Source organism: Geospiza fortis, unplaced genomic scaffold, assembly GCF_000277835.1.
Source record: "Geospiza fortis unplaced genomic scaffold, GeoFor_1.0 scaffold884, whole genome shotgun sequence".
Classification (NCBI taxonomy): Eukaryota; Metazoa; Chordata; class Aves; order Passeriformes; family Thraupidae; genus Geospiza; species Geospiza fortis.
In genome coordinates, this window is record NW_005054642.1 from 164,468 (window position 1) to 184,242 (window position 19,775).

General features: G+C 35.2%; 1 protein-coding gene across 5 annotated transcripts in view; it reads right to left on the reverse strand.

Annotated features, from left to right (window-relative positions):
• Nucleotides 1-19,775, reverse strand: part of RGS7 (regulator of G protein signaling 7) — a 213,475-nt gene that overhangs the window by 83,581 nt on the left and 110,119 nt on the right. For all 5 annotated transcript variants that reach the window (XR_004082680.1, XM_031064848.1, XM_031064851.1 and 2 more), the window contains exon 3: nt 528-578. Coding sequence is in view for 4 of the 5 variants with exons in the window: in XM_031064848.1 (XP_030920708.1) it covers nt 528-578 (51 nt within the window). In the remaining variant the exon portion in view is untranslated. The remainder of the gene's footprint in view (nt 1-527; nt 579-19,775) is intronic.

Consider the following 19,775-nt stretch of genomic DNA (forward strand, 5'->3'; position numbering starts at 1 on the left):
TTGGAACCAAATCCTTACTTTCATTTCCTAACCCAGCTGATCAAGTAATGAACTATTCTTCCTCGTTTCCTCATTTCACTGATTTTATTTGCATTTCATTTTCCATTTAAGATGCTACAGAAGTGTACAAATTTAAGATTCACTTTTGGTAACAGTAGAAGAATGTGTTTTTAGTACTTCTATGTATTTTTTCGGTATTGAAAAATTCTGCAAGAAAACATCTTGTATTGAACAAACTATTTAGCATAACACTGAGTGAATTCCTCATGCACTCAAACACATTTTCTACCAAAGAACTGTCATTATCATTCCCATATTGTTTCCTGATACCTCCTGCAATAAAATGGATAATCAAAATCCTCAATATGTTAGTAAAGGTTTCTAAGATTTTATGTCTGTTTAGCCATTGAAATTGTACTGGTCCAATGTTTGTCTTGGCATTCCCACCACAGCAGAAAACAAAGTCAGATCCAATAATTTTGAAAAAAACCCCTAGAATCTGAAGACAAGAAAACAAGAGAAATTACCTGGGTCTTCTATTGATAAGTTCTTCGTTAACCATTGAACAATATCTGAACCTAGGAGCAAAAGAAAAGGCATTATAGATTAGTAAGTTTTCTCTCACTATTCTTCAGATCCCTGAGGCAATTCATATTGTTCTTTCACAAAAGAGATCTACGATTTTTGCTCAGTCTGTCTAGAAAAAAAACACTGGCCATTCTATTTTAGTTTACTTTCTTTTTTTAGCTTTGTTTTAGCAGTGAGGCATAGAACTTCTTTCTTTAGGCTAGGACTTACAAAAAGTAAGAGAAGTGCATTAAGTGCGCAGTAGTAGTCTGCATTTTAAAAATTACACTGCCACAAAATGTACACGGAAAAACACTTTATTAATCTAAGTTTCCCCACTCCCTGTGCACTCCCCACTCTGCTTAAAAATTAGTTTACTAGTAAAGGCAAAGTTACCTACATATGGACCACCAGTGTATCAAATTCCACCTCATGGCTAAGCTATTGACAAAATTCATTTTCCCTCAGCGCTGAAGTGCTTTCCTTACCACTCCAGTCTCCCTTGCTCTCTAGGCCTTCATTTATTGCATATCTTTTTCTTTCTATTTAATTGCCTGCCTTATTTTAAGGTCCCATGCTATTGCTTACCTCCTAACACCTTTGATACCAGATTTCTTCCTGCCTTTCACACTGAGTATCCTTCCAACCTCACCTCCTAATTCCTAACCCATCTGCTCCTCTTGGGCATGTACTTCTATCAACTGCACTTCTATCACACTTTGCACTTTATGCCACCAGCTGAAGTCAGGCTTGTATTTCAGACAGAAAGCTACAGTTGAACTTTACCAACTGTGAACATGATTTGTAAAATAAATTATGAAGCATTGCTGCAGGAAAAAAACCCCAAACCACATTCATAATTTGAGCAACTTGAAATAACCAAACTGGCTTAGAGGGAAAATGAGTGAAACACTGAGGGATGTTACATCCATGTTCTTTATGTTTCATGAAAAAACCCCCCAGTTCAGACAAGCAATGTAATAGAGACATCACATATTTCCTTATAGAACCAATATTTAACTTGCTCATCCATTCCCCACCAAGCATCACAACAAACCTCTTTTATAAACCTTAAATTTAAAGCAACAATAAAAATCTATACAACTTACACAAGTATAAACCAAATCAAAACAATAAAATCTCTTGAATGTACTATAATATATATAACATTAGAATGTGGAGTATATTTCCCCTGTCACTCCTTAGATTCAGTTTCTTCCTGTATTTTACATACTGAATAATTTTCTTTGCTTTTCTTAAGGCAATGAAAACAGTATTTTAAAAAGGCATTTCAGAAAAGAAAGGAAATTTGGTTCTACTTCTAGATTTTATTTTATTACCCTCAGTGAATAGCTTTATCATGTATATTACAAAGCCTCATTGATTATATCATAGCTTTCCATGTATGTATGCATTACAAACTTGATTACATAGCAGTAAAAATCTTTAGAGACTTAATAACCATGTCTGGAGCAAGCATTTTTCATTGCTATGTTAAATGTTTAAATCTTGAGAGATTTTAAACTGCAGTGGCAGACTTTCTCAAAGTATTTACACTGTTGTATTCCTTAAATGAGAGAATTTACCTTTGCATGCTGTTGGAGGGATACAAAATATTTCACACAGATATTCCTATCCCAAAAATATTTTATTTTTTTAAATAAAATTTTCATCCTTTTTTTATATATATGAAATTTACAAGGTTGACACTGAAGGAAGAATTTTAGTTTATTATAAGATGAAACTTCATAAACGTCAATGACGCAGTTCCAAGCATAGCTATATTTTTCTGTCAGCTGACTAGAGAATTTAGTCAGCCCTAAACATTTTCCTAAATCTTCAAAGATCAAAGACAAAAATTGGAAAAACAAAATGACATTTTGAAAACTGATTTTTAACTTTGTCTTTTTTCAAATCTCTCAGGTACCATATGGGAAGAAGTTTTCTTTTCATCTTGCCTTCAAACACTTTTTCCTTTTTTCCTCTTTTGAAAACCCTGATTTGAGTATACATGGTCTGCACATCAGAAATTTCACCTCCATATGTTCCAGTGTCTTTTGGCTTATTATAAATAATAGTGGGCAATCCACTTTCTTGAAAATGGCACCACCTGATTATGAAAGTTCATTGATGCTGTATTCACACTTTATCCTGAAGCCATTGCCCTGGCACATGAAAGCCTGGACAGAGTTTAAGCCAGCTGTTGCATTCTAACACTCTGATGATTTCAGAGATATGACTTTCATGACAGATTAATAAATATCAACATCAACACTCTCCTTCTAGAGTAAAGGCTATTCAAGCAAAACAAACTTGCAATTTGTCATATATCAAGTGAGAAATTCATTAGTTCATATTTCTTTGGGAGATCTTGGGGCCAACTCTGGTCCTAAAATAATAAAGGCATTAACTTGTAGAGCTTGCTGGGTGTTTTTGTAGCTACTAGTTTTAATGTCTAATCAAAAACATTGTTTCCCTTAATTATTCCTGTGCCCTTTTCTAAGGTTTATTACTTAGGCAAATGTGTTTCTAAAGGCAAAACCATTACTCTAATTTCTTATCTCAGGAAAAAAAATAAAACAACAAGGCGGCAAAACAGGTGAAAACGGGAAAATAATATTTCCTGTGAATGTAGCTTTGAAAAAAATCTGACCAGTAAATTCTTGACTGTTTTCATACATGACACTTCACATCTATAGGAATTATGATTCAAGACTATAAACTTTATTATTTCTAAACAAGAACACTATAAACTTCATTATTTCTAAACAAGAACTAATACTTATGGAATGAAAAATCTTTAACTTTCAAGCCTGATTCTGTCATATCGCCAGAAATCTAGCAAAAAGACAAGCTAGTCAGATGTAAATTTCATGGAAGCCACTACCTTTGCAATGGACTCACCTGAAAAGGAAAATTTCAGCAATCCAAAATAGAAAATGTTTGCTGTGTCAGATCCTCAGTTTCTGTATACTGTTTAATGTGTGATATCAAAGACCCAGCTATAACATTGTTAAAGCAGATTCTCAAGTTCTCCAGGTCTCCCTGCCTCACTTCCAGCAAGCAGCAAAAAAAGGCAAGTTGGCTATTAGATCTGCAAGGTGCAGAAGACTTCACTCTAACTGCCAAATGAATTTTGAAATCCTAGAAAAACCTTCAGTTGTCATGCCAATTTATAAAGCAAATAAAATTGGACAAGGTAAAGCAATAATCTTTAACAATACCTTAAAGCTAGCAAAAGCAGAAAACCATTGAAAAAAGGGGGTTTTAGATATAGAACCTGAAAGCCGAGGGTAAGATTCCTTAAATGCCAGCACCTATCCTGATAAAGGCAATAAAATTCACAAGATCTTACTCAAGTCCAAAAACAAGACAGACTTTAATCTTTAAAGAAATAGGCAAAACCACATCTATATTCATATACAAATGAAAAAGACTCAGTCATGTTCTTTGTGAAATGTACTTGCTGAAGATTCTACAAGTGATTAATTTTAAATGAAATGGTCCAAAAATAGCAGTTGCTGAAGATGTCACAGCATTTTAAGAAAATATTTTTGAGGAAAGCATGCTCTCTGAACTCTGCAATAGTAATTTCCAAGTCAAAGCCATAAAGGCCAGGGCAATGCTAAGGTTACCTTTCAGAGAAAATCACCTATTCTAAACAAGTCCTTACAGAATACATTTTCCAAAAGTGCTGGTTCTGACCTGTAGAAAATTTCACAGGATTATAAATCAAATTTTTGCTATGCACAGATGCAATGAGCCACATAAGCCTTCATCTGACAGGACAAAAAAGATATGATAGTAGTACTGGGAAAAAAAAGCAAAATTCAAAATGCTCTACCTTTTCCAAAATTCAAAAACATATCTAGTGTAAGAAGAGACAGCTGCAAGAAAGTACAATTTATTAATTAGAACCACAAACCAAGAGACCACTGAGAAACAATTCAATGATTTCTTACTTCATAAAGACACAGGTTCAACCTCGCAAAGAAAATAGTCTTTTGCTGTTGATATCTTGGTTTAGTAACTGAAACCTATTCTCGTTTTTACTTTTAGACCTCAGAATATCTGCAGATAATGAAGAGAGAAAGCAACGCATGAAGCTCCCCTGCATTGCTGATAGCAAGAGAGAGGGTTTTGCTGTTGACAACCAAGGCTTTTGCCATCTGACCATGGCATGATGGTCATGTTTGCCCAGCACCGTGAAATCTGGGCAGCTGTGCCTGTTTGGTGCTGAGAGGCAGGAGCAGATCATTTGGGTGCTCCCTCAAGGGAGCCTCATGGTTGGCTGGCCCAGCTTCACTGCTTCACCATCACCTCACCTTCAGAACCTGGAGAGTTTTGTGCAGGGCAGCTCGCAGTACAGAAAACTTAATTAACGTGACTCTAGAAAATATCACTGTCTAAATTTAAGACAAGACCACTACTAAATTAGCAAGGAAACAGTACAGTATTTCCATTATTTCTCTTTATTTTTTTATATTGAGAGAGGAGGGTATTGGGTCATTTTAACTTCCGTCTTCAATACCATCACTTTGTGGTGATACATCAGGAAATTAAGTTTAGTCACTGATAGAAACTTCAAAATACTTGCTCATGACTAAAAAAATATAATGTGCAATTCCATTTCTCAGCACTGATTCAGACATTGGAAACACGGAAAGTGGATTAGATGAGCAGGGAGATTGTAAACACCAGTGGTCTCTCAGGCGTTAAGCACAAGCTGTTTTTTAACAAAAATTGCTGTCTAATGGATTGGAGGACTCTGCAAGAAAGGCCTTTCATTGGTAAATGGGGCAAAAATTATCTGTATTCTCCCTTAAGTTTTCACAATTACAAATCATAGCATATATTTCCACAGTTATACCAGCATGGATATTTTAACATTTATTTTCTTTATCTGAGAAACAAAGCTTGTGTATGAATTCTTCATGCATATATCGGAAAGAAATCTATTACTATATAGTTACAGGCAGAAGGACAGAGGGAAGAAAAACAATGGCTATATTATATTTGGCTTAAAATATGGAAAAACACATTATTATCCAGTACCTATACTGGATTATTCAGATTAATTTTTCCCTATGTCTATTACAGCTGAGCAAAGAGCGGCTTTGCATCACTTGATTGCAGCGTCCACAGAAAGGTGAAAGAAGAATGCAGGGACCCATCTCTGACACTGGGGTTGCAGAAGTGCCTGAAGAATCATATACCCCATAAAATTCTTACCACCCTATATTTTTAGCTAATTGATTTTTTCCTTTCTTTTCTGTATTGTTTTGGATTAATGTAAAATAGAGTTATAGATTTAACTTGGTTGAATTTTTATCATGAGTGGTAACAGAGCTGACACTAATAATTTGAATACCCTGCTGATTGCACTTACATATTTAACTTTCTGACCTTTACTATTTAAGTGGGTTTCTTAAAAAAAAATATCCTTGATCAGAGTGCAATTTGATTAGGAAATTATTTACATCTCAATTTTCACACATATTTCTGCCACTTGCTTTTTTAGAATTACTGGTGAAAACAAATGCAGAAACTTACTCTTTTGACCTATTATAATTCAGGGTGGACCACACACTTGTTCGAGTTTTGTTAAGGAAGATTGTACCCAGGTGCAGATTTAAAAATGTCTCTGAATAATCCTCTGAATAATACTAACTGTAGAGAGAATATGACATATTTTAATGAAACTACTCAAGCACAAAAGTAATTGCAGTTTTTTAGTTTTAAAACAACATAAGCTGAAAGATTTTTTTTTTCCAAAGTGAAGGTAGATAAAGGAATTTGCAGAAATAAAACCCTCAAATGAATCATCCTACTGCTTTTGAGTTGGATTCTTTCATTCTCAGCTGTAAGCAGTGCTTAGAAACACTTAAGCCTAGAAGGGCAGAAAGGATCCATAATTCTGCCTAGCCTAACCTTGTGAAGAACAACATGTTGCTTGATACTGTTGTGACTTTCTGCTTTAGACAGGAAAATTCATCTACATTCATATTGTGAAAGAGCCAATAAAGAATGCAAAAATCTGTTCCATTTCCTTACCAATATGAAATGAATCAATGGTGCTGACCAACAAATTTCAGTAATGTAAACCCTGGAGTCACACTCTCTCATAACCAAGCTTCTGAGCAGAAATCTGGTTTATAAACACTGAAAGGATAATTAAATACGGCCGTGTATCTGAGCCACTCATTATTGTAAAAGTGGCAATCCACACAGGTCCCTGTGTCCTCCAGCAAAAGGGATTGCTGCTTCACTCCAGCAACACTTTTCTCTAAAGTTTCCCAAAAGACATCCTCTACTTAGATCTCTTCCACAGTCACAAATGATCATTTTACAAGTGACACAAGCTGTGCTTAATTGGCAAAATGCCAGTAACCACTGATGAAACTCTGTAATCCCAAGGCTCTTATCCCAAGCACTAGAGTTCCGTATCTTGCTGAAGAACATTGCTCCATGCTAAACATTTGCAAGACAAGAGCAATGCTGTTTAGAAAAACTAAGTTGCATGAAAGCCCTGTACAGCCTGTCTACTGCAAAAGAAATTTTATGCTTTTCTTCAAAGTGATGCAAAGCCTCATGATCTTGATGAATGATAATAGAGTTTCAGTGTGCACATGACATGTAAAATCTTAAAAACTTTCTCTATGGAAAAAAAAAAATTGTGGGTGAAAAAGCCCATAAAACATAAGTAGAATTTTAAAGACATTAAAATGCCTTGAAGAAATTTCATTTATGAGAAATCCTCGCCTCCAAATAAAAAAGAAAAACAAAACAAAAACAAACCAGCCAGAACCAGAAAAACATAAAAGTACACTTCATCTTTAACTAGTGTATGTTTTCTTCAAGCAGAACTTTTAAAAACTGAGATAAATAAGGAGACTAAGAGACTTATCAGCGAGACCTACTTGATTTCCTGTTCATCAGAAATCTTAAATAATGCTAAAAGAAGATAAGAAGCTAAGTGATTTCCAACTTGTCTCATCATGATGCCCCTTCCTTGTTCTCTCAATCAATTCCTCTCTTTACCTTTCAAAAACCTGGAGACACACTTGGGTATTATTAAGAGGGAAACATCCAAGTATTCAGCTACTCATCATGTTCTCCATCTACCATTACCTTTGGGAACTCAAGCTAAATTACATCCTCCAAAATAGTTCTAGATCCAATGCCAAGTGGAGGGCAGGAAGCCTCCAAACACCAAGCACAAGGGTGTCCATGCCACCAGTGTGTACAGTGTAAATCAACAGGCAATGAGGCTGTTCTGCAATATCAGTGCCCCACCTTGTAGGTCAGTACCTAGCCACCAACTTAAGACTTTTTTTTTCTATCTTTCTCAATGATGATGTAATTTCTTTTTAAAAATAATGAGAAACTCCACATGGAAGAGAACAGTCTCTACTGTCTGTTAATTACATTCTCTAAATTATGAGGCAGCTTGATCCAAATTTCTGCTCAGACACAAGCAGTTTCAGGCCTTTGAACTTAAATGCCTCCACCTCAGTTTTTAGGCATTCTGGTTGTGGCCCCCTTTAATTCTGTTTGCTGGAACTGTGGCTCTTTTGTGTTAAATAGCTCAGGAGATGAGAAGAGAAAATAAATTATTTACAGCCCTGTAGGACGTCCATGTGGGAAGCTGAGCTCCTGGACTCCCCTCCCTACTGCTGTGCAGTCTGGTTAATGGGAAGTAGAACAGCACTGGCACATGTATCCTGGCGGAGAACACTGCAGGGTATGAATGTAAGAGCAGTCACCCTCAAGAACAGCTGAGAAGGAAATGAATACGTGACTTCTATGACAAGTCTGACCTCCCATTCCTGAAATAACATGTAAAAGGGCAATAGAAACATCACTTTTGTCTAATTGTCATGAATTCTCACCGTGAAAAATTCATCCAAGATTATTTCAGGAAAACTGACAATGCATTCTTAAGACAAAAATTTGCTACTTGCCATAAATAGTTTATGTACAATTCTTTTTGTATCTATGGATGTTTTACTGTGTCTTGCTGACAACTTTGTATATAGAAAAGAGGTAGATTGATAAGCATATGTTCTTTCTCTCATACACATATCAGTAAGTGTTTGCACATTGCACTTTGATAATCTTCACAGCACAGTAAAAGCTGCCTGAGTTTATCTCTGCCACAATAAACTCTTTTGCTTTCTTATTTTTTTTACATCAGCAACTTGAAAATAGAGTGTAGAACCAAAAATCCTCTAAGTTCAACAAAAAACTTTGTGAAACTCCTGACCATGCTTCAAGCAATTATGTACTTTTTTTATATTTCCACATTAATATCTCTAAGAAATACAATATTTTCCTTCAGAAATGCTTCTTCCAATTCTTGTCATACTGGCCCCCAAAAGACACCCACACACAGATGGCAATGGAAGGAAGTGAGGAGCAATGTAATTTCTGCTAGACGCTTTTAATATTTATGGAGGATTTTCACAGGGGAAAATCCTCAAGTCCTAATTCAGGGGTAATGGGAATAAATATATACATTATATTAGACTTGATTTGGGATTTTGACTCCAGGAAGAAAGTCAGTGGGGACACAGTGACTTGCAGTTTTGACATTTGCCCAGCAACAATGTCAATGTACTTCCTCACAAAGTGTTCCTACACAATAATAGTTAATTTATACAGTTGGTTTGAAAATGGGTTTTTCCACTGCTGCTATTTCAAAACAATCTTTCTGTGACTCATGCTTTTACTGTTCTCTTTGCTTAAGACTCTCAAAACTGATGTCCAAAAAAAACCCTCTTTGATCAGTGTCGATTTCCTGACTAATCCAATCTATTTAATTTAGTTATTATGACAAAAAATACACCTTTTAGAGATTCAGTGATGCTTAGTACAGCAGCACAATGTGATGCTCTGCAGATGCTCCTGAACCACAAGTTTCCCAAGAATCTGATCATTACCCAGCCACTCTCACACATACAGAAACCACTCCAACAGGAAACTTCTTCCCAATTAAAAAAAAAGTCTACTTTACAGGAGTTACACAAAATAATTATCTTCAGAGATACAATCCAGTTTAGGGAAACAGGCTATAACAGAAAGTCTGAAAACATGAATTTCACAACAAAATGCCAAGAAATTGCAGAATGAAAATACTATGTCTGGCCAAAGTAGTCATCTGGAAGTTTTCATTCTTTATTACCATTGTTCCTCAGCCTGTAGCACAGATCAGCTATTTTTCAAATAGTACTAATAAATAAAAAGTATAAAATACAAGAAAGTTTGCTGAAGCTGCAAAGAAACCTTCAACCTTAATCAGAATATTCAGGTGTTACACCAGAAATGTCACTGACTGATCAAAACTTTGCTCAAGGCTTCTTTTTTTTCTATTTGAAATATGAAATGTTTTCATATTCAATAGACCACAGAAAGTTCAAATGAATTTCTATTCTTGATTAATCTGTGCTGGATGTTTTTGTGATATTTCCTCCAGATCCATGATTATTTTAATACTCCTATGTCTCAGAGTTTACACTTCAAAAGATCTGCTGCAGGGCTACATTTTCAAAAGGGAAAGAAAATTAAGTTATTCAAATTTTAAGTACCTATATTTTTGAGCGTTATTCTGAGTGAAAATCTAATCCCATCCAGTTTTTACCAAAATATGACTTTAGTATGCTTAGTTGCTTGGCATAACAAAAAAAATTATTTAGTATGGAATGAAGTGAGTTAGAAATAAAAATTACTTTGCTCCAGCTCAATACTTCCACCAAACTCAGCATAATTTTCATTTGCAGTCTTTCATCACTATTCAGAGATTATGAATTAATTTATTCTAAATGTTGATAATTGTGCTGCACAACTATCTGAAGCAGATATTACTGGGTCTGTTCTCAAAGATATAAAAATCTCAGAGTTCTCATGGAAGTTCTTTACATATGCACCTCAAGAACCCGGTCATAATAAAGGTAAAATTTATTAGCTCTTAGAAAATTCCCAATTACTCATTGAAATATAAGTTCTGCTGACAATTTAAATTCTCTAAAAAGATTTATCCATCAATGGAGATTTACCAAAAGTTGAGATAGACATTAACTACTATTTTAATATGCAATCAACAGCTCTTGGATTTAAAATATACTTAATCATATCATCCATAATAAGTAATATATTTCTATCTCAATTTGAAAATTTAAGTATGGTATATGCTCAATGATAGATACTAATAAATTTGAGTATACAAGCCAGTCATTTTATACATTGTGCTCCCATCCATCACAATAAACTTATCAAACCTAAAAGTAAAACTTGGAGAAAATAAATCCTTCTATGTTTCAGTTTACCACATACATTCTCTTGCTGCTGTGTTTCCCAAGGGAAATTCATATCAGCATTTGTAAGATATAAATTGCAGCCCTGTAGCTAGTACTGGCTTTTTCTCTATGACATTTTTATAGGAATTCAAAAGCCACCTTTCTGCTTTGACAAGTAATGTGGTACCACATTACTCAAATACATTTTTGAAGGAAAGTACTTTGCTTTTTCATCAGTATCAGGCAATGTTCATAGGGCCATCACTAATGCTTCCATTTTAGGAATGTCTTTTGGAGCTTGGACAAAGAAACAAACTCCAAAAACCTTCTGTTTTCTCCTATCCCTACCCTCACATTCATTATATCCAGAGCAACCATTTAATAACACTAATCCACAACCTCATGGGAAGCATTCGTAAGTTTATGGGGAAAAGCTGGAGAGAGTAATTTTCCACCATTATCAAGTAGAAGAATGATTAAAAGACATTATTCTGGACAATCCTGGACCACTAGTCCAAGATGTAACCTTTGGTATTTATTCCTACAGTAAAGATAATAGTTCCTCATACTGTGCTGTGGATTTTGGGGGCTAGAGAACAGAGAAGCATTTTGAAAAGATCAACCTGTAAGTATTAGTGCAATAAATAATAGTTCATGTCCTGGAGTCTGGAGTCTATTCTTCGGGTTATTTTAATGTACATGTCAACGTTTTATTTCTTTAGAAATAAAGAGCTGAGAACTGATGGTGTCTTACTGTGGACATAGGATGGGTGTTTAATAACTTAGACTTGTGAGTACAGAAGCTCTTTGTAAAGATGAGACTGTAGTTCGTTATTTTTTTTCATTCTTTTTTTCCCTCTTCACAAAATCCAGAAAAAAATTAGGTTCACACTGTTGCCTAGGAGTATGCAGTGACGTGGATACTACTTTTAGCACCTGTTGCGTCTTTGCTGTTTACGTTGTCAGAGTAAGAATAAATAGTATCTAGATGTAAAATCACCCTTGGTGAGGGAACATGTACACAGCCATTCAGCTACCTATCCAAACCTGGCCCTCTTCCCAGCCCCTGTACAAACCATTTATTTGACTTTTGGTTTCTCCTTGTAATTTTTGAGGACTTCTACATATTTTATGTAAAATTGTTGATGGCCACCATTTCTTCCTTAACCACTGACTGCAGACTCAGAAACAGATGATATATATTCTCTTGGGAAAATAAAGGCAGGGTCAGTGAAGAAACATCAAGCAAATAGAAATCCAGTACTAGGATTACTGTTCACAAGTGGAAGGTAAAAGTAAACACAACTCTTGCGTTGAGGGCCTGGAGACAATAAACATTTGTCAATCAGCTAAGGAATTGTGACGTCTACACAAAATATGGTCCCAAGGTTGGGGTGAGTAAGAAGACATTTGGGAAAAACATGTTCTTGCTCAATCGTCTTACATCCTTAAAAGAGCTAAAATGAATTCATCTACAGATTACAAAAGAAAACTAGCTGCACTCCCTGCAACAGGAAAAAACCCAACAAAACCCAAAAATTCAAAAATTTAAAGTATTTCTTCATAGATAAATATATCCTGCTCAATCTGGCACCAGAAATTAATATAATTCTCCTGCTACCTTCTTGTCAGATAAGAAATCAGGGGAGAGCAGCAAAGGGTGCTTGTACTTGGACTAGCAAAAAGCCTGGTTATGGCAGCTTGACAGCCTGGGAACAGAACTGTTCCCCTCTCAAAATAAAGGGGAAAGGGAGTAGTAGTAATATTACTGGTGAGAGCTTTGCTTGATGCAAAACAGGATAGATATAAGTCACATAGAAGGGAAGCCTTAATCAGCATATCCCCTTAAAATTTCAGCTTCACTTTGAATGAAGCAGGTTTGTACTTAAAAACAAAAAAAGAACATACTTGGCTGTTTTAGTCTTCCTTTCTACTATTCCAATTCTATCTGACCTGGCATAAATCTGGGCTCCTGTCAATAACAAATATACAAATAAATGCCCGCTTAGCACTGTTTGTTATCAACAAATTATGTCCAATGGATGAGAACAGGCCAGCCACATTAACAGCCAGTAAAACATGCTGCAATCAAGCAAGAGATTACTCTATTTGTCCTGCAGCACACAAACACAGCAGCAGTTCACACCAGTCAAAAAATATCAGAAGAATTTCTTCATCTCAAATTCACTGCTCTCATCTTTTATTGACTTAACAAAGAGTATGTGTTTGGCCATTGCTATTTCTGGAAAAACATTCCACAGTTTAAAGCAATGGCTGATGGAATATATTTATATGCTTGTATTTTTAATTTTTTTTTAAAGAAAGTGATGGCTTACTAGTTTAAGTGAGTATATTAAAAAGTATCTATAGATTCAGCTTTAAAACTGGCTTTCTTTCTTACTTACAGTATTGAGTTTTCCCTCACAGGCTATGCTTCTAGAAATGACTGTCACTAAGGGGAAGGAAGCAACAAGGTTTTACTACTGTTAATACACTTTACTTTTCAGCAATTTTTCCTTCTCACATATTTAAAATTATCATTCAGCTTGCATTATGAAAGATGTCCTTGCTAGTTAGTGTTTTTTTGTTTTTAGCAAGTAAACTAACAAAGGTAGACCAGTTCTTGTTCTTCAAACAAGAACGTGTGCACAGAGAATATAGAGGAAAATTACAGCCCTGAGCACAGGTTCTTAAGATGAAGCCCACACAAGTAACTCTTGTTACATACACAGCAAATACAAACATGTAATGCTTTAACGATGCCTAAATTTGATCTACTCTAAACTTAGTAAAGATGATGATTACCAAACCAAGCATATCAGTGAAGACAGATCATCTGGCAGAGGTAAGAGTTACTCTGCTGTTTCACGTTGCAGAGCTCATTCAGTAATTTTAACATGGAAGTATCTTATACTAGTTGTTTTTCAAACATGTTGGAACAGCGAGTCCCTCTGCTAAGGACCCTACAATCAGCATTTAACCGAATAATTAAGATTTTCTATGTTTATCATGTTCAGTGGTTGCTCAAAAAAGCCCCGACTTATTATTTTCTGAGTATCCCCAGTCAAAAGAGAATCTTCAAAAGGATGCTTCACAAATCACAACAGAACCAGAGACACCAGAGTTTCTTACCTTGCAGCAAACTTTGAGGCTCTCAAACTTCATTTTGATATGAAGTGGAACCCCAACATCAAAGATTTGCACAGACTGAAAAATTAAAAATGCTTTCCTTTAATGCTATCAAAATGTGTGATTCAACAGGGACAAAATCTTTTTCTTAGCATAAAACAAATAGAATTTTTCATCTTCTTCTTTCTGACTCATACGACAACTTCTAACACTAGTCTAATAATAAAACAATAAAAAACCCTCAGTATTTCAGTACTTTCTGATAATGGCAATGTCAAAAACATTCTCCTGAAAAAGTGTGGCTCTGAAAACATTTCACAGCAGAAAACTGGTTTGCCAGATATAGCATCATAAATGCTCTTAATGGATAATTCTTCTAAATTAAGCAGATGTAGAAAGCTTGAACAGAAGTAGGATGGATGTGCTTCATTATCCTCTGATTCTATGATCTCTTTGACAAGACCAGAGGACAGAGCCATAGGATCTGCTACACAGAGCACTCAGGGATATTCCATTGAGAGTTTTAGACACAAGAGATACAATAAGAAGATAATAATGGACAATTTCGTCCACCTTTTTCTCTTAAGGTGTTAGCTTGTCAGTCATTATCAGAATATATAAAATTTTTTATTCCACTGTATATCTTTAATAACTTGCCACTTCCATTTTAACCTAAATTCAAAGATATTCTTATTGTGCAATACAAACACTATAATGATAGAAGTGATAGGTCTCCTTATCTCATACCATGCCTCTCTCTTCTTGATGAGTCATCTCTCCTCTTACCATGAAGCAAAAAAACCCAGATGAGTCTCGAAAAGCTAACACTTGTTGCAATTTTATATAGCAAATACCATTTGGAAAGTGTATTTCTAAAAATCACAGCTCCTGTAACTACTATACCTGTTTCCACACAGTGAGTTATATACAGTGGGGATGAAAACATTTGGAAAGTATCTGGAATTTAGCTTCTAAAAGATGTTTTCTTCAAAAGTAAAAGAAAGAGCAAACTTACTATTTTGGCAGTTTTGAATCATGTCTTCTTAAGTTTTAATTTCAAATCTATTTTTAATTCTGGTGCTATGCTTAAAAGTAATTTCTCTTTATTGAATGATAAATCAAAGGGAATATTATAAAACCATTCTCTGTCTTAGTTTCAATGGGAAAATCCAAAATAACTCCATTATGGTCATTAAAAACATTTTAAAAGTTTCAATTCAACATAGTTTCAAGAAGTTACTGAAAAAGATATTGAAGTATGGCTCAAATTCTTCTCAGCTATGACATATGTTGAGACTTACAGAAAACAAATGGCTATTTAAAGTTGCTTAAGAAACTTTAAGTCTATTTTTTTACTCCTTCTAAAGTCAGTATGCATGCAAATCTGTGGTGAAACCATAACCATCTAGAGCTATTTACTTCAAATATAAAACTTCTCTATACAATACTGCACATTTTTATACTTATCTGCACTTTTGCTACCTGACAGGTGAAAGGGATGTGCAAAAAAAGGCACCAACTCCTCATATTGTTTAAGAATCTGTCTTGATCGTCTCTCAAGCACCTCCCTGGGCCATGCAAACTAAAGAAACCATGCTCTAAATTGGGTATGATCGCACTCTATAAAGAAGAAACATTCAGTCTATTTTGACATAAAACACATTTGTTTTACCAGAAGCATTAGCAATGTAATGATATTCCCTCCTTCAAAAACACATTGTTTGATGTATGATTGATGCCTTCACAAGATGAATGCTGGTAATTAAAGTCATGTATGTAAAAACCAAGAGAAGCTGTGCCCCCTCCTCTCTGTGTGCAGGGAAGCTGAGGGAGGACAGGTCTCTGGGGTAACAGAAAAGGGACTGTCTTAGAGGCCAGTTAGGTAACTATGCTGAAAAGAAAGGAAAAGGAAAGACAAGTGGATATGTACAAACAAGTGGGACGAGGTTATTGACGGATATATTATTTGAAGGACCTGCTGTTGTCTTGGGTTTGACTGATGTGGCCACCTGCACCAAAGCTGGTTACCTATATTTGGCACAAGGGAAAGGATTTGACAGAAGAATGATCACTGCTTAAAACAGCTTTCCAGCAAGGGAAACAACAATACTTGGTTTGTCCCAGAAGATGCGCTACTAAAACAAGTGCTATTTCTTAAAGATGTAAAACTTACAAAGTGCCCTGCAAACAATTACAGAAAAAATATTTAATTGATTTACAATTTGTACAAATGGTACATGGAAGAACTCCAGCAACATTAAGTCCCCTAGTTGTACTATGATGAAGTGAGTACACAGTTCACTTTATAGCTGTGGTAATGGTCAGAGAGGCCAAATGAAAAGACTACTGCCACAAAGAGTGAATAATTAAGTCAATATTGAAAATCCAAGGGCCTTAATTTTAAACCTCACTTAAGAGCCATAGGTTGGTAGTATGCCTTTGGCAACACCAGGATTTTTGGTTTGTTTTTTTTTTTTGAGGGGAGGAGGTGCAGGGATTGCTGCATTTACAAGAGGAATACTATACTCATACTAAAAATATTAAAAAAAACCTAATAAAAGAATGACATGCAAATTTTCGTGTTGCTTCAAATGGGAAGATTCAGCCTTAATAACATTGATTGTTAGCCTGCTGCACTATCTATTGCAATACTTCTTTAATAATGAATGACCCTTGATCTTTTTATTTAGAAAAGCCATGCAAGATACAGGAAAACATACAGATAAAGGTCAGTGTTTAACATGATGAATTCAGGCAGGACTTCAAAGTATATCAGGCTTGTTCTTGATTTTATTTTGTATGAAAATCATATGATTTGCGTTGATGGCTGGGCATAAGTTGAATGGGTTTTCGTGCTTTTTTTTTATTAACATTAGCATTCATTTTGCCAGGTTTTTCTTTTTTTGCTGTTATTTAAGCAGGTGAGAGGGAATATAAACTGAACACTTGGGCAATGAAAAGAGTTCAGCTTCAGGCTTTCTATCTGGTTTTGTTGCACTATAACCATATATTACCCTGAGTATCTGCCAGATAAAAAGGCCATGAAGAAATATTGCACATATATAATACCAATCACTCTTCCAGCACTTTGATTCCTATCATGTCCTTTACATTTTTTGAAATGTTAATTACACTCAGACTGCTGTATTATAAAGAAGTTGCTTTGGGAAAACAGGATTATTTTGCAGCTACAAATGGTCATGAAAGGACAATTTGTGTGATTCAGTGCTAGGGTTGATACCGTTAATAAACACCCTCAACTGGAAACTGTAAAGAACCTTCCAGATAAAGAGTAAACACCTTTGGAATCCCAAGGCAACATCTCACTCCTAGCGAGTGCACCCACACTTTGTTAGATTTCAGACAATTAACTGGGCTGTTTCATAGCTGCTTAGACACACACATCGTGTACAGGTGCCGTGGTATGTGTTCAGTTCAGTGATTTAGTTAGATTCTGAGCAAAGAAAGATCAAATCAAATGTGCATGGATTTTACTCAAGTTTGTCTTCCCATGAAAGATATTTAGGTATTGTTTTTGTGTATAAAATTTTTAAAATGAATCTATTTATTTCATTAGCACTAAAGTTGCAGGCTTCACTTACCAACGGAAAAATCTCACATTGGAAGTAGTAATACTCAGCAAAAAGCATTTTGGATTTCAGGCAGAATTTTTTACTGTTTCTTTTATCTTCCTTCTTACCAAGTCCATACTAATCACAGATGAAAAACACATTTTATTTTTTTTAGTTATGTCAGCAAGTGGAACTTTTTCCTTTCCAAAACAATGGTAGAAAAGATAGTTCCAAAAAGTTTCAAATTGTGATACAAATCATCATTAGATCTGAGACCTAGGGCCATAATCTCCTTCTTATTTGACAGATCTGTTGATTTGAGAAGAGTTTCAGCTGACTGAGGACACCTATTGCAAATGCTACAACTAATATATTACACTTTTCTTTTTCCTGTGTACTGTGCCTTATATACTTGCTGAAGCTAATGCAAAACTTAGGAACTCTCAATCTGTGTAGTGTCCCTTTTTCTTTCTGTTTGCTATTTTTCTGTAAATTAAATTTCCTGTTTGGATAACCCATTATAAAATAATACAGCATTTAAACTGAATAACTGCCTTGCTAAAGCACAAATGACATGTAAATTTTTAAAACAAATAATTATCTGCATCTGAAAGTAGTCTTGGACAGAAGGTACCAAATTATTATTCATTAAATTATATTTTATCTTTTTCTCTTATTTCTGGACTTCTCGATCTCTCACTACATCTATCTGCACATCAGGATCCCATTTTTGAGTAGAGATATACAGACAGTTTCTATTTTGGCTTGACTAGTAACAAACTGAGCACAGAGATTCAGCAAATATTGATGTCTAAGTTTGATGGATTGGCCTGAATAGCCGAGCTGTAGGGATGTGCCAGAAGAGTATTTCAAATACACTGAACTAGAGATTTCTATCTCATTTTTTATAACAGAGGATCCAAAACTATTTTACACAAATCCCTTAAACTGGGAGCTTCTTCTCAGACAAACAATTATGACTTGATCTAAAATAGATGTAATATATAGAACTAAATTGACATTTCACTCTCTAACCTCAATATTTATTTTGCTTTTGGTACTGTTATAAAAAAATACAATTGGAAGGAAACTTAATTTTTTTAATTTTCATCTATCAATCAGTGATTTTTCAATTGAACCCAATTATAATGCTACATTTTAAAACACCAGTACATGTGTAATGGAGATACTTAATTCTTATAAAAATAGTAAGATTACCACAAAGAATAAAGACAATGTCTACACAGACACCTTGTCCTGGATAATCATAATTCAAATAGCCTTTTATAGAACATGAATGTCCTTCAAAACTCACATCATTCAAAAGCTAAGACACACTATCCATATAAAATTCTGTTTCTTCCACAAGAGGTAATGACTCATTCCACATTTAATAATTAATGTACACTGAGGAAGTCTTTTCCTATTTTCTGACACGTACATGAATAATCACTGCTCCCAAATAATGCAAACAGATAGAGTTTCCAAAAATATGCAATGCTTTTGATCAAAAAGTGTAAATCTTCAAGCACTTTGGAGCCTTTAAACTGGTAATGCCATTCCTTCCCTTGTTAAAAAAACTTAATGGCGTCTTCCCTCCTCCCAATGCACTTCCTGTTCAGAAGTCTGTTTCTATTCTTCAGTGTAACTGAGACCTCAAAGGTCCCTTTTCCCTTTCTAAAATCAGGTGGTCCTCCATTTCTCTATTGGGACTTTCCAATTAATACACTAGTTTGAATTTTTTACTCTACCAATTTATTTGGTTCTACTAAAATACATTTCAAAAGAGTATTTCATGTTAAATTTATTCTCAGTTTTAGCATTTCACTGACAATGGTCTCCCTCTAGCCTCATAAAATAGCCTGGCTTTCATAACCTATTAACTGCCCTATAAGGTCTTCCTCTGCCTAATAGACAATTCCATTTTAATATAGCTGTGTCCATATAAACTTGCTCAAATACTCCTAGACAAGCTGGCAGCCCGTGGCTTGGACAGGAGCACTCTTTGCTGGGTTAGGAACTGGCTGCATGGCCGGGCCCAGAGAGTGGTGGTGAATGGTGCTGCATCCAGCTGGGGCCAGTCACCAGTGGTGTCCCTCAGGGGTCGGTGCTGGGGCCAGTTCTGTTTAATATTTTTATCGATGACATGGATGAGGGTTTAGAGTCTTTCATTAGCAAATTTGCAGATGACACTAAGCTGGGAGCATGTGTC